The following is a 14,102-nucleotide window of genomic DNA, read 5'->3' on the forward strand; positions in this document are numbered from 1 at the left end:
AGATACTCTCCTGCTTCACCCCAAGAATCACATCCTCAGCTCCTCAAACCCAAATCTCCTTAATCTGGCTAGAGGCCTCCTCATCACTTCCTGATGAGAAACACAGGAGACCTAACAACAGCCCTTTTAAAAACAACATCCTCGATTCCACTAACTCGTTAAACAGAGAGAGCCTGAAAAGTGCCAACGCTCCTATGAGAAAAGACGAGAGAGAGAGGGAGGGAGGAAAGAAAAAGCAGGTTATTTATAACGCCAGGCAGCATTAGGGTCTATCCAGTCGCTCCTGCGAACCGCCCGCTGCTAGGAGGTCACTCCCCAAAAACCTGCTGAGCCCGTGACCTGCACACGGAGTCGGAGCCGGGAGCCAGCGCGGGCACCAGCCTTTGCACTGGGGAGGCTCCCTCGCATGCTCCTCAGCTCCCCGCAGAGCCCACGGAGCAGCCACRCGCCGGGCGGGAGACTCGCAGCTCGGTGAGTCCAACTCCCTGTTTATGGGGATTTTTTTTTTTTTTTTTCAGCTCCCATTTCCATAGCCTGGCAGGACGGGTGGCATGAGGGTGCCCGCGTGCTGCTGGCACAGCGCTGCTCAAACGCATGCCCGCAACGCAGGAGGACTTGGAACAGCCTTGTGCATCCCTCCTCGTGCCATCCATATGGAGGGACCCCCGGGCTTGGGCAGGTGCCCCGCTTCTGGCAAAGCAGGGCTTGGGTTTTGCCTGGCAGAAATCGGCAGCAATGGGGGGGAAGTGCCAGACCCAAAGGCTGCGATGCCCTGGCTCCAAATGCTGCTCCGAACCGGGGCTGACCCACTTAAACCAGCAGCTTTTGGGAAGCAAGTGCGGAGATTCAGAGCCGAAACTATCATAGCTCGGGTGGCAGCCAGGAGCGTGGCTGAAGGTGGCTCGGGAAGGGAGAGAAAACCTTTAAACAAGGCAGTGTGGAGATGGGGTCTGCTGAGGACCCCCTACTGAAAGGGACCCAGGGAACAGCAAAGGACCCTTCGGATCAGCCCAGCGACCCTGAAGGGCAGCAGGGCGGCACAGCCACCGTCAGCGAGGCTGGAAGCAGCCCCGTGCAGAGCAGCTCTGGTGTTTTACCAGGCAAAATGCCCTGGAACAGGAGGAGGAGAAAAAACGAACGCGCAGCCACCTCGGTGCCAAGGTCTCGGCACGCACGGAGCATCCCGAGCACCACCCTCGCCCGCCCCTCCGCCAGGGAAAGGAGGAGGGAGAGGAGGAAGGAGAGGGAGCCTTGTCTGCCCACCCAGGCCTCAATCCCGCTTTTCTTCCAGCGGGAGCAGCCTGCCAGGGCGCCTCGGTCGCAGCTCGCTCCCGGTGCGGAGCAGAACTGTGCCCCCTTTGTGTGCTGGGCTCCGGGATAGCGCCGGGATTGGAAATACCCTCCCGACGTGGCTGCACCGGGGCTGGGAGCAGCCGGCCAGGCACAGGCAACCCTGGCAGCTCCCTGGGAAAATGGGCCCAGTGAGGGAAGAGGGAAGGGAGCCCAGGCGTGCCATCTGGGCAGGCCACTGGCAGGGGTGCGAATGCTCCATGGGTGCAGCCGGTTCCACCGCCACGGCTCCACAGGGGCACCCACAGCTCAGCAGTGGGGACGTGGTGACATTTYCCCAAGCCACCTCACAGCCAACTCCTCTTGGGCAGGGCGCCCTTGAGGTCCCATCCCGGATTTCCCCAGCACCACAGCAGCATTTGGCGCACGTGCTGGAGCGAAGACCCCTCTATGTGACCCAGGTCACATAGCACGGCTCTCGGCATAGCGGGGGGGACACGCRCTGCCCCCATGTCCCCCGCGCTGGCCACGCTCCTGCTGCCGCGGCGGAGCTGGCAGGAGGCTCCGAGCAGCCCTGCGCTCCCAGCCACGTAGATAGGAGCCAGCAGGCAGGAGCGGATCCCAACAGCCCAGCCCGGAGCGTTTCCTGGAGGCGTTTCAAGCCGGCTCACTYGCATGCAATTCCCACTGCTGCACTCAGCGCGGGGCCAGAGTCTTCTCTGGTCACCAGCACACCGTATAGGGCACCACTGGTGTCCCCTCTGGGTGAGTGGAGCGGAAACTCTGCTGCCCGCGACCATTTCACCCTCCTCTCTTCTGCATTTTACCCCTGCACAGGTCAATCTTCATAAACACAGCCAAAACTTGAGGTTTTATGTTCACTCCCTCCCCTATTTGTCATGCTGGCCTCAAAGGGCAGGAGGACGATGCTGCTTTGATGTGGGGTCAGGAGAATTAGCTGAACTCGGAAAAAATCTAGGCTTAAAAGTCTTTTAAACTTCCAAAGAAGCCGGAACTTGTTTACCAGGATTTACGTCGGCCGCTGGCGGCAGGAACATCCTACATTTTTGTGGGGGAAGGGAGAGCTGGATGAAACCCGCAGCAAACCACAGCACRAGCAAGCACCGCGCAGACACAGCCCCATCAACCTGCCCTTGCAATTCCCACTTTTCCCCTTTTGGAGCGGGAATTGGTCCCCCAGACCCACATGCATTAAGCATCCATGCAGCAAGTAGGTGCTGAGCCTGGGTTTGAGTGCCCAGATGCAAAATGCCCACATTTTGGGGAAGAGTTGGGTTGCCTTTTCACGTGCTCTACCTAAGACTGTGGGCACTGAGTCTTTATCCAGCAGTGATATATCAGCAGTGAAATATCGGTAGTATTTCTTGTAGTATTATACCAATAATAGTATACAGCAGTATTTCTAGACTTTGCAAGCAGAGAGCCACTAAAATAGAGCATTTGCAGAAAGCACACAGTGAAAGGATGGCAGCTCAGCAACTTCAGAGAGGAGATGTTTGCAGACACCCTTTTAATAGGATTTAGAGTTATCCCACTCCGTTGCTGAGCACAGAGTGGGATAACCCCAAACYGGCACCAGAGCTGAGCACAGACCCCAAATCTCCCAATTCCCATGCCTGCATTTGCTGATGTTTCCTCCCTCCAGGTTCCCCCAGGGTCAGCATCATGCGTTGGGCCACGGTGCTGATAGTCGCTGGTCTCTGCGGACTCTCCCTGGGCCAGTACAATGAAGAAGAAGACCTGGCCTGGCTGCAGTACTACATGCGRCAGTCCCGCCTCTCCTCCTATAACTACATGCCCTACTATGAGGATGAAAACACTCCTTACGTCTATTCCTACCTCCCTGCTCCGGATGCGGAGGTAGAGCCCGGCCCCGAAGCTCAACAGGCGCCTTCCCGAGAATGTCCCCAAGAGTGCGACTGTCCCCCTAACTTCTCGGCAGCCATGTACTGCGACACGCGCAACCTGAGGTATCTGCCCTTCGTGCCTTCCAGGATGAAGTACGTCTACTTCCAGAACAACCAGATCACCTCCATCCAGGAGGGCGCGTTCGACAACGCCACAGAGCTGGAGTGGCTCGCGCTGCACAACAACCAGATCACCAGCGAGAAGATGGGCAAGAGGGTCTTTACCAAGCTCAGGAACCTGGAGAGGTTATACATGAACAACAACAACTTGACCAAGATGCCTGGCCCCTTGCCCCGCTCCCTGAGGGAGCTCCACTTGTCTTACAACCAGATCTCCAAGGTCCCGTCCAATGCTCTGGAGGGCCTGGAGAACCTCACAGCCCTGTACCTCAGCCACAACCAGATTTTTGAAATGGGAGCCTCCCTCAAAGGGCTCAAGTCCTTGATCCTTGCTGATCTGAGCTACAACCACCTCAGGAAAGTCCCTGATGGCCTCCCAATGGCCCTGGAACAGCTCTACCTAGAGTACAACCACATCAACACCATTCCTGATGACTATTTCAGAGTCTCTCCCAAGCTGCTCTATGTGAGGATGTCCCACAACAGCCTCACAAACCAGGGTCTCTCCACCAACACTTTCAATAGCAGCAGCATCCTCGAGCTGGACCTCTCCTACAACAGGCTTCAGAAGATCCCACGGGTCAGCACCAACCTGGAGAACCTTTACCTCCAAGGGAACCAAATCAACGGTGAGTAGATCTCCATGAGCCAAAGCATGTTGATGGATAGGTAGCAATAACATATGCAGCCAATGCAGTGATGGGAACACCAAGTCCATCCCTTCCTCCTTCCCTACTAGGGGCTGCCCAGGATAATGTTTTAGGCAGGGAGCTCTATTCCACAGGACACACACCATCCAGGTGGTCTTTATCAAGACAAGATTGGGGCCTGCTGGCTCCTCACATACACCTGGAGCTGAAAATTTGAACGCTCCCCTGCAGACACTTGCAGTGATCAATTAAGCYGTTAAGCTGATTTCTTCTGAGGTTAGCAGGAGCCTCAGTATTTCCTGGTGAGAATCAAGGCTGAGAGTGCTGGCTCATTGCTAAGGAGTGTCTGATACCTGCAGGGACCTCCCTGCTCCTCGTCCTTTCTAAAGGGCCCCCCAGGAGGGCCTGGGAGCTGCACCTTTCCCCGGCAGCTCCGTTGGAACCGGTGCTGTGGGATCTGTGTGCCCCTGTGGTCCCTCCTGCTCTGGCCAGGACCCGCGATCGGTAGGAGCTCGTCCTTATTAGAACCATCTACATGGCATCGTTTGCCAGGGTTAAAACCCACTCCGTTTCATACACAAATAAATAGAAGGAACAAATTGTTCTGGAGTTGCTGTGTATAAAAACAGCTACAAAAACAACAAATATTGAAACTCCTGGAAAAATCCACTCTTGCTCCTCTCACCTGCCAGACCCTGAGGGCAGCACGGGGAGAGGGAGAACTGTGTGCAGTTCTGGGCACCCCAGTATAGGAGGGACGTGGAGCTTCTGGAGAGGGTCCAGAGAAGGGCAACCAGGATGATTAAGGGAATGGAACATCTCTCGTATGAAGAGAGGCTGAGCGAGCTGGGCCTGTTTTCTCTGGAGAAGAGACGGCTCAGAGGGGATATGATTAATATGTATAAGTTCAGGAAGGGAGAATGCAGGGAGGAAGGGGACAGGCTGTTCTCACTGGTGGCCAGCGATAGGACGAGGGGTAATGGCCACAAGCTGAAGCACAAGAAGTTCCGTCTCCAGGTGAGGAGCAACTTCTTTACTGTKAGGGTGACAGAGCAGTGGAACAGGCTGCCCAGGGAGGTTGTRGAGTCTCCTACTCTGGAGGTCTTCAAAACCCGCCTGGATGCCRCCCTGTGCCACATGCAGTAGGTGTGCCTGCTTGAGCAGGAAGGTTGGACTAGATGATCTGTAGAGGTCCCTTCCAACCTTAAATATTCTGAAATATTCTGAAATATTCTGAAATATTCTGAAATATTCTGAAGCCCCAGCGTGGGCTGCTCCGCGTGGGACGAAGACCCGCTGGCAAAAACAGGGAAACACCCAGCCCCGCAGCAAGGAGCAAAAACCCTGCAGCAGATCCCCGAATGTTTGCTTTCCAAACCTGCAGCGAGCGAAAGCTGCAGCCCTGCAGCGCGTGCGGTGGTTGCGCCGAGCCCTGGGGGGAAGGACGAGCCCCGCTGCGGTCGCTAACGCGCTTCAGGCTCCCGTGCAGGGCCGGGCGCACCGGGCCGCGCAGCACCGGGAGCGGAGGAGGCTGCTCCTTCCCCGAGCAGGGCCACGGGCCGCAGCTTTGCTGCCCTCTAGCCCGGCGGTTCTCTCCCAAATCCTGCACAAAACCCGGGATTTGCTTCGCGTTCTCGCGTCCCAAAGCCCAGGGCGGCTCCAAAGCTTTTCTAATGCATCCCGGAGTTTTCCTGCCTGGGGTAGTGGAGGTGTCCGCACAAATGGGGAGAATAGGAGGGGACATTTGCTGGCAGGACGTTTGCTGCACAACCTGAGCCCCGAGGGGACTGGGATGTCCTCCTGAGCAGGGATGCTGCCTCGGAGGTCCCACTTCTGTGCTGGTGCCTCAGGAACTGGGAATGGGAGGGTATAGCATGGGAAGAAACATCAGAAAGGCTCAAAAATTTGGGGCACAGCTGGTAGTCTGTGGGGGCTTCCAGGTCTTCCCTGCCCACCTGAACAGAAGCTGTTGGATATCAGGAGCCATCAGAGCCACCTGCAGACGTGGTTTGGTTCCCTCGCATCCGTCACCTCTGACGATGCTGACCCATATCCATGTGCGCGGATCTCCGGAGGGCTCTTAGGATGGCTGCTAGGGCCCCATGGGGCAACACGGGGACCAGCCGCTATCAGGTTTTGTGGGTTGGCTCCAYGTAGACGCTGCTGAGCTCCAAGGGGCATCACGCAGGTTGGTCTGGGAAGCCRGGGGCAAGCAGGGCGCTCAGCTCTCCACCCCCTTCCCGCAGAGTTCTCCATCAGCAGCTTCTGCACCGTCGTGGACGTCATGAACTACTCGCGGCTCCAGGTGCTGCGGCTCGACGGCAACGAGATCAAGCGGAACGCGGTGCCGCCGGACGCGCCGCTGTGCCTGCGCCGCGCCACCATCATCGAGATCTAGCCCGGCGTCCCCTCCCGTCCTCAGGACAGCGCTGCCCGTGCCCGGGGACRCTCGCTCCCATCTCATCGCAGCTTGGCGCCTCGGCTCGGCTTCCGCGATAGCGCAGCCCGCGTGGGCCAAGGGCAGCGCACGCCGGTGCCCGGGCGGGATCCCGCCATTCCCGAGCGCATCCCCCTTCCCGCGGGAAAGGGATGGGTCCGGGCTCAGCTCCCCGCAGTGCTGCTCTCCAGAGCGCAGCCTCTAGGCGGGGGGGACGTATCCCGGCTCCACGGAGCGGGCAGCTCCGGCTGGGAGGGTTTCCGCACGTGTCCTGCAGGACGAGCACATTTAACATGATGTATCCCGGGATTTCTCTTGATGTCCCCAGGGCAGCTGCACAGGTTAATGGTTCCCAGGTGGCAGCAGCCCTCGGACGGGGACAGGGACAGCAAGTCCCCGCTTCCCCCTGGCTGTCCCCAGCCTGCTCCAAACAGCTCTGGCAATAAAGCTGATGGGAGAGGAACCTTTCCCGCTCAGCATTTCCCCCAGGATAAGGTTTATGCATGAGCAGCACGTTTTAATTCCACATCTCCCAAACAGCTGCTTGGCTCCTTGGAGGAGCCGGGCTGGGGACCGAGGGCAGCTGAGCTCTGGAGAGGACTTGCAAAGCTGACAAGGCCACCTAGACCCTCTGCATTTAAACTGCATGCTAACAGTATAGAAACAGACCCCCCAACCCCCTGTACTATCACCGGCGCGTGACCCGTAGGCATCGTAAACGGCCAATAAAGCCCTTTCTGTAACTGCATGAGACGTGTCCAAGGAATCGCAGGCCGAGGGCTGCACCTCTGCCTGGTGACAGCGGCCCTGAGCGCTTCGGGTCTCAAGTGTCATTTGTTGGAAGAGAAGAGTAAATTTGGGTGCCTTGCAGGAGGTGCTTAGTATTTTCAGTGGAGGGGAAAGAAAAAAAAAAAAAAAAAAGAAAAAAAAAAGAAAGAACGAAAGAAATGAGGTATTTTCTGCTTTGGCTTCAGGGCTGCAGTTTCCCACCCCTCTTGCAGAGCAGCTACAAACACAACGTGGGCTGCACTTGCCGTCTAGCGGCTGTAGCCGACACTACAGGCGCACACACGCGTGGGACTGCTCTGCAGTCTGTTCCGTTCCCTGGACCCCTATCCGACACGAGCAAGGTCGCACGCCTGGCCACCTTTCCCGCGGCCCGAGGGAGCACGAGGCCCTTGGAGGTCCCCAGCTGCGGGAACGGGGACCGCGGCAGCGCTGGGGCTGTTACTAGGTGTCCGTGTTGCCTGGCACATGGGGTGAGGATGAGGAGGGAGAGGGACAGCAGGGCTGGCCCTGCTTTGTCCCCACAGGGCTGCTTTCTCCCCAGCACCAGAAGAGCTGGGGAGAAACCCGCAGCTGCATCCTGGGGAAGAGGGGCTGTCCCAGGGCGGGATGCTCTTCCGCACGCCCAGCTCCCTGGATCCGCTCACTATCCCACATCCCATCCTTCATAATCGCGCGTGGCCATGATGCCACCATGGACGTGCCGCGGGTCCCACTCTCATAGAGCCGCCCAGCCCGGTTCCCCCAGTGCTGCTCCATGGAGAAGCCAGCGTCGGGCAAGGCCCCAGGCGGGTTTTCCCTGCAGGGGACCAGGTGGAGACGTGGGAACCACTGGTGGGAACACCGGGAGAATGTCATCTCCCTGCTGCCTCCCTTGAGCTCTGCACCATCCTCCTCCTCCTTCCCAGAAGCAGCTTCTAGCCCAGAGCCAGGCGGGAGGGGGACAGGAATCACAGCTGGGATCRGCCTTCACTGGGATTGGGTCTCATTCCCATGGAATGAGGAGAGGGCTGCTCCTCCAGCCTCCTTTTTGGTGCTCCCAGCTCTGCACCTCGTTCCAGGAGGGAAAACACCTGGCATTGCCAGGRGCATGGTGCCACCCCCGTGTTTTCCCCAAGGTTTTTCCCGGGGGAGGGAAGCGGGGTGGAAACGCGAGCAGGATTTGCAGCAGCTCTGGGGACATTGGTGCAGCGCCCAGAGGGTCCCTGTCCCCACRACCTCTTGCAACCCCCACCTGCCCCCTCCCCAAAATAGGGGGGAGCCCCATTGGTCTGTGCGTGCCCAATCGCCGCCTTGTCGCCAAGGGGCAGCCGGGTGGGATGAGGAGGGATGACGGGTTTCCTCCCCTTCCTCCTCCTCCTCCTCCTCCCCCTGTTGCTGGGAGGAGGCTCAGAGCTGCCCTGGGAGGCTGCAGGGCTGGGGAGGAGGAGGAGGAGGAAGGGGAGGAAGAGGAGCCCTGGCCTTTGTCAACATCCACAGAGCAGCCTAAAGGACGGGGAGCCCCAAAGCAAGAGGGCCGGAACCCCAAACCATCTCTCTGCCCCTCAGTTGTGCCCCCAGCCCCATGCCAGGCTGCGCACCCGGTGCTCTCCCCTCCTGCACTTTTTGCCTTGCTCACAAGCGCACACAAAGTGATTGCAGTTGCCCCTCTGCGCGGGTGCTCCTGCGGGGTTTTGCCTCAAAGCAACCCCCYGAGATAAAAGAAATGAGAAGAAAATCAGCTGGCAGCGAGCGATGGGGTTGAGGGCACCACTGGGAACCACTTTGGAASCGGGTGCGCAGCTGGGACCTTCGGGGCATGGGCTAAATTCTGACCTCAGCTCCGTGCAACCCATTGCAGAGTGGGATTGCTTTGGACCGACATGATCCCCCTCGTGAACTAGAAACCTGGGAACAAAAGTGTTCCCGACCGGAGCGTGGGTGAGTGCAGAACTGCCACCTTCCTGTGCCACCCATGGGTGCATGACGGGTCAGCAATACACATTGATAATTATTAATAAGGGGGAATGTGGAGCCAGCGCTTCCCAAGCGCAGCCGAGGGACCCCGTGTCGCGTCCCTGGTGTCTCCGGTCTGTTTAGGACCAGGCTACGCTGAGGAAAGGGCAGGGGCTTCCTGATCCATGCRGCTCCCATTCTCCGCGTGCCTTTTGTCTCCGCAGCCATCTGTCCCGCGGCCCCGCTGCCACTCGCGCCGCACGTGCCATAAATACCAAGACGGCCTTTGTGTCCATTTCCAGAGCTGCCCRGCACCCGAGCCGGGCTCCAAAGCCTTGGCCAGGTGCCCGAGGCCGGCACGGCACGGGGCACGCGGTGCCCTGGCTGTGCCCRCTCACCCGCATCGGCGTTTGCGCAAGCAGAGCGCTCTGCTCCCCCSGGCTAGCATGGATATAAAGTCCCTGGAAATGGGCCCGTCTGGGAAGGCTGGGGCCCTACCCGGACTCGTGGATGTTGTTGCATGGAGTGGTTCCCACTGACAGCGCTGTTTGCCCGACGGAGCGGGTGTTGTGTCCATGCTGTGTCCGTGTTCCCCACAAATGGGGGTTTGCAACGGAGAGGGGGCAGGTTGGTACCAGCCTTGCCAGGGATGCTCCAACACATCCCAGAGGGATCCAGCTGGTCCCAGGAGGTGCTGCTGCCTCCGGAACCGCACATCCCACCTGGTGCCARCGCTCTGGCAAGTGCCAGGGTACCCGTCCTGAGTCCAAATCCAGCTGGGAATGGATCTGGCATCTCCTGAGGTGGCCATATCCGGCAGAGAGGCCGGGATCTCTTGCGGGTGGGAACACAGCATCCCTGGGAATGGGAATGTGGTGTCCCTCGGGATCAGGAGCACTGCATCCCTGAGAACGGGGGACACGGTGTCCCTGGGAACTGGGAGCACCACATCGCAGGGGATGGAGACACGGCGTCCCYGGGGGTGGGAACACAGTGTCCCTGGGGATGGGGACCGGCCATCGCGGTGCGCAGCCGCCGGCAGCTGCGGCGTGTGGGTGGTGGGCAGGGGGAGGCCGAGGGGGGCCTGGCCGTCGGGCTGCCCCATTTCGCAGCCTCCTTAAACAGCAGTAATTGCCATTCAAACGGTTAATAAGGGGCGCATGCAAATGGCCCCGCGAGCTCTGCCCTCGTCCCCCCCCGGCCTCTGTGGGGAAACAAAAGGTGCCGGGTTTAGTAGGGCATGAAAGGGGAAACAAAACGCGGGCCCCCCGCCGCCCCGGCGCGCAGATGGCACCAGTTGTCCCCGCGCACCAGTTGCTCGCGGCTGCCGAGCAGCCCCTTTTATCCCCCCCAACACGTCGCCAACAACAAAACGCAGCTGAAAGCGGCTGCTCGCCCAGCCCCATCTGCCAGGGTGCCCCTCGGCCACGCGCTTGTCTCCCTGGGGGAGCAGGCAGTGAGTGGGACGGGGCGGTTGTTTGGGGGGAAAACTCTGGGTTTTTGTTAAGCTCGYGAGCGGCAACGTCTCAGCGCGCGCAGCTGCTCCTGGAGCCGCTGTGTGCGGAGCGAGCGGAGGGCAGGCCAGTTGGTGCCGGGTGTGCCTGTGTCTGCAGGGCCCTTTGGGATGAAGGAGCTTTGTTTTCTGGGGGTTATTGCAGTTTTTAGCAGGGGTTGCCAAGGTGGAGCCACGTGAGCATTTGTCTTTGGGTTGGTTTGGGTGYCCTGGCTGGGCATGGGGCTGCAGGGACCCACCGGCACCAGCTGAGAATCCCGACGGTGGCCAGGGTTGAAGGACATGAGGGAGAGGAAGGTCTGTTGGCTGGAGGAAAGGGAACGGGGAGGAAGAACAGACAGGGGCTTGGCAAACCCAGGCACCTGGACCCAAATGTCACCCCTGTCCAAGGCTCAGGGAAGGGCTCGACTCTCCAGAGGCCAAGCTGCAATCCAGGTGGTTTTCCCAGAGCCACTGGCATCCACAAAAGAATCCAGCAAGCTGCAGACTGTGCAACCTCCAGCAACTGGTGCAATSCTGGTGCAAACATCGGGGTGCCAGAGCTGGGTGCTTGCAGAGTTCCCACCGCTCCGGCRGATCCTGGCAAGCTGATCCTGGCTGCCGGGTCCCGCAGGGAAGGGCGCAGCGAGGCCTGAACCTCCCTCCTGYGCCGGAGGCTGGGGAAGGGCAGCGAGCGCCGCGGCTCCGTCTGCCCGGAGACAGGCGAGCAGCTCCCGTGGGATTGGCCTCCGCGCTGCCGAAACAGTGCGGCCGCGCTCTGCCCGGCCGCCCCGCGCACCAGGAAGCACCTGGAGGACGTGCAGGGGCAGGAGGGGCCGCGACGCCTCCGCGCGTCACCTCGGTCCCCGCTCCGTCTGCGGGGACAACAAGGACGGGGGCGGCAGCTCGAGCATTGCGGACGGGCACCYGGCTGCCCGAGCTGCAGCAGAGCGGGGCCACGGGGCGAGGGGCTGCCCTGCCCCTCCGGCCACCACAAACAGCCCGCTCCTCCTCCCCCTTTCTAACCAACTCTCTGCAAACACCAGATTTCTGAAGTTTCTGCTTTTCTGAAGCTTCTGCCCTCCCTCGCTTTGGGGTGATGGGCRGCCACGGGGCTTGGAGCCAGGGACAAGGGGGACGGGCGAAGGGGAGGAGGCTCCTACCGGGAAGGCAAAAGCCACCCTGGCAGCTCCACCTCCCACTTGCTGATGCTGGTTTTTGGGAGCATGGACACATTCAGCTTCTGCAAAAGATACCCAGGAAAGGGGAGCCACCAAAAAAACACCAAAACCCCCAAAAAATGCAAAATGAAAAAAAAAAAAAAAAAAAAAGCTGAGGTCACAAGAGTGTACGTTCCCCAAAGGATGCATCACGTCCTGTCCTGCTCTTCCTCTCCCCAGCAGGATCTCTGCAGTGGCACTGGCTGCAACATGAACATTGTGGGTCCCCGCAGCAGCTCGTGTCCCCAGGCCGGTCCCCACGCGCTGGGTAGGGTTGCAGGGCAAACCTGAGCTGCTGCCAGAGCCACATCAGAGACACCCGGTCACCCGCACTGGCATAACCCGGCCGCAGAGGACAAAGYGGGAGCCAAGCTCCCCAAAGGTGGCACTTCACGGCCCTCCCCAAGCAGCCAGATGAAAAAATAAACTAACTAAAATCAGACAAAAGCTTGGCAGAAAATGAGTCCAGGTTTTGGCAAGGAGAAGATGGGCAGAGAAGGATGAGGGTGGTTTTATTTGTTTTCTGTGTTTTTTTTAGAAGCTGCTGCAGGTTCATACAGACGGCTACTGATTTCCAGGGGATATCGGTCCCCACCACAGGTCTCCTCTGTAACGTGGGGCAAGAAAACAGGATGAAGCTAGAGCCTRGCAGGAAAAAAAAACTAAACCAAGAAAAAAGAAAGAAAAAAAAAATCACAAGAAAAACCGAAACAAAACAGAAAACACCCAGGAAGGGCTCACAGAGCAGAGGCCCAGCCCTGAGGCAGCCCAGCTCCTCCCCRGGCACCAGGTATCGCGCTCTTACCAGAAGAAAAAATGACGAGCAAAATAAAAATAGCAGATGAGTCAGGCAGGGGAAGGCGGGCAGGGGTCTGGTTACCGCAGGTCTCTGAGCATTCCCACACGCAAGAGCTGTATTTTTATCTCGGACGTRAGCGACTCGAGTTGTGGCCGATGCYGGCGCTGGACCCTGCACCGGCCTGGGACGAGCCCCATCCTCCAGCGCCCGCAGGCGGCCTTTGAAGCCGCATGACTCTGAGCTCATGGGGACGATCCTTCCTCCCCAGGCGCCTCCTTCCTCAGGCGGTGGCAACCTGGGTGTGTTCAGCAGAGCTAATGAAGGGATGAGTTTGGAAAGGAGTGCCTCTGACCCAGCACCAGCCCACAAAGTTATTTCCCTGGGAGGGGGTGCAGAGCAGAAAAGCCAAGGAGAAAAAGGGGCTTCACAGCCTGGGAGAGCAGTGGGATCCAACCTTCAGCCCCTCCGCGGTGCTGCTTCCCCAGGGAGCTCGTCCCTCTAGCAGACACGGGACAAAGCTTGAACCTGCGGCCAGGCCACAGCTCAGGGCTGAAGTCCCCAGCCCGCAGCCAGGATCGGCAGCGAATCAGCCCCGACAGCCCCAGAAATCSCACAGTGACCCCAGCACCTCAGTCCCGTGATCTCACCCTTCCTCCTTGGCGCAGTCACCCGTGGAAGGGCAGCCGGAACGGGGAGGTTCAGCAAGGAGAGGCCCTCGAAGATCTGCTTCATGGCTAGGATCTTTCACTTCTGGCTTCCAAGATGTTTTTCTGCTGCTTCTAGAGTTTGGAAAAGGAGACTGGGCAATCTGCTCCCCAATCCTTTCTTGCTGCTCTGGCAGGATCCAGGAWCCCATGAAGACAGTGGATAAATCTCCTGGGATCTGGGCCAGCAGCCCATGGAGACAGCACAAGGAAGAGCAGGGCAGACAGCTCCAGCCCTGCGGTAGCCACAGCCCCATCACCAGACTTCATTCCTTAGCTTTAAGGAGTCAGGAGTAAGGATTTAGGGCCAGCAAGCTGTATAAGAAGCTTTTTTTTTTTTACCCCCCAAGCCTCTTCCTTGGCACATCTGGACATTCACAGCCCTTCCACACTTGAACCAAGCTCACAGCATCTGCAGTGAGGGCTTTAGGCTGAAATCCCAACCGTAACCCTCTTAGTAAGCACAATAAGAGTCCCCAGCAAGAAGACAAGCTCRTTTATACTGCTACATTTTTATTAAAGTAACAAAAGCCTACTTTTGTCAAAGGATCTGTACATTCTGCATATAAAAACATTGCTATACAATTAGTAACCATCCACTCCCTCCTCCAAACACAGCTTACAAGCTTTCTACCATTTTTCACTACATACAAAAAGCAGGTCCCGTTCAACAGTCCAGCTTATTGTTAAAAAAAAAAGGAAAATCCCCAAAATACACGTTATTAAGATACACACCATTCA

General features: G+C 58.6%; 1 protein-coding gene across 1 annotated transcript; it reads left to right on the forward strand.

Moving 5' to 3' along the window:
• Window positions 1-393: 393 nt before the first annotated feature.
• FMOD (fibromodulin) lies at window positions 394-6,493 on the forward strand. The gene is made up of 3 exons (XM_026053159.1): window positions 394-471; window positions 2,957-3,967; window positions 6,235-6,493. Exons 2-3 carry the CDS (start codon window positions 2,977-2,979, stop codon window positions 6,384-6,386), a joined length of 1,143 nt encoding a protein of 380 aa, XP_025908944.1. The 5' UTR covers window positions 394-471; window positions 2,957-2,976; the 3' UTR covers window positions 6,387-6,493.
• The last annotated feature ends 7,609 nt before the right edge of the window (window positions 6,494-14,102 follow it).

The sequence above is a fragment of the Nothoprocta perdicaria genome, unplaced genomic scaffold, assembly GCF_003342845.1.
Source record: "Nothoprocta perdicaria isolate Ctin4 unplaced genomic scaffold, notPer1 scaffold_97, whole genome shotgun sequence".
NCBI classification, from domain to species: Eukaryota; Metazoa; Chordata; class Aves; order Tinamiformes; family Tinamidae; genus Nothoprocta; species Nothoprocta perdicaria.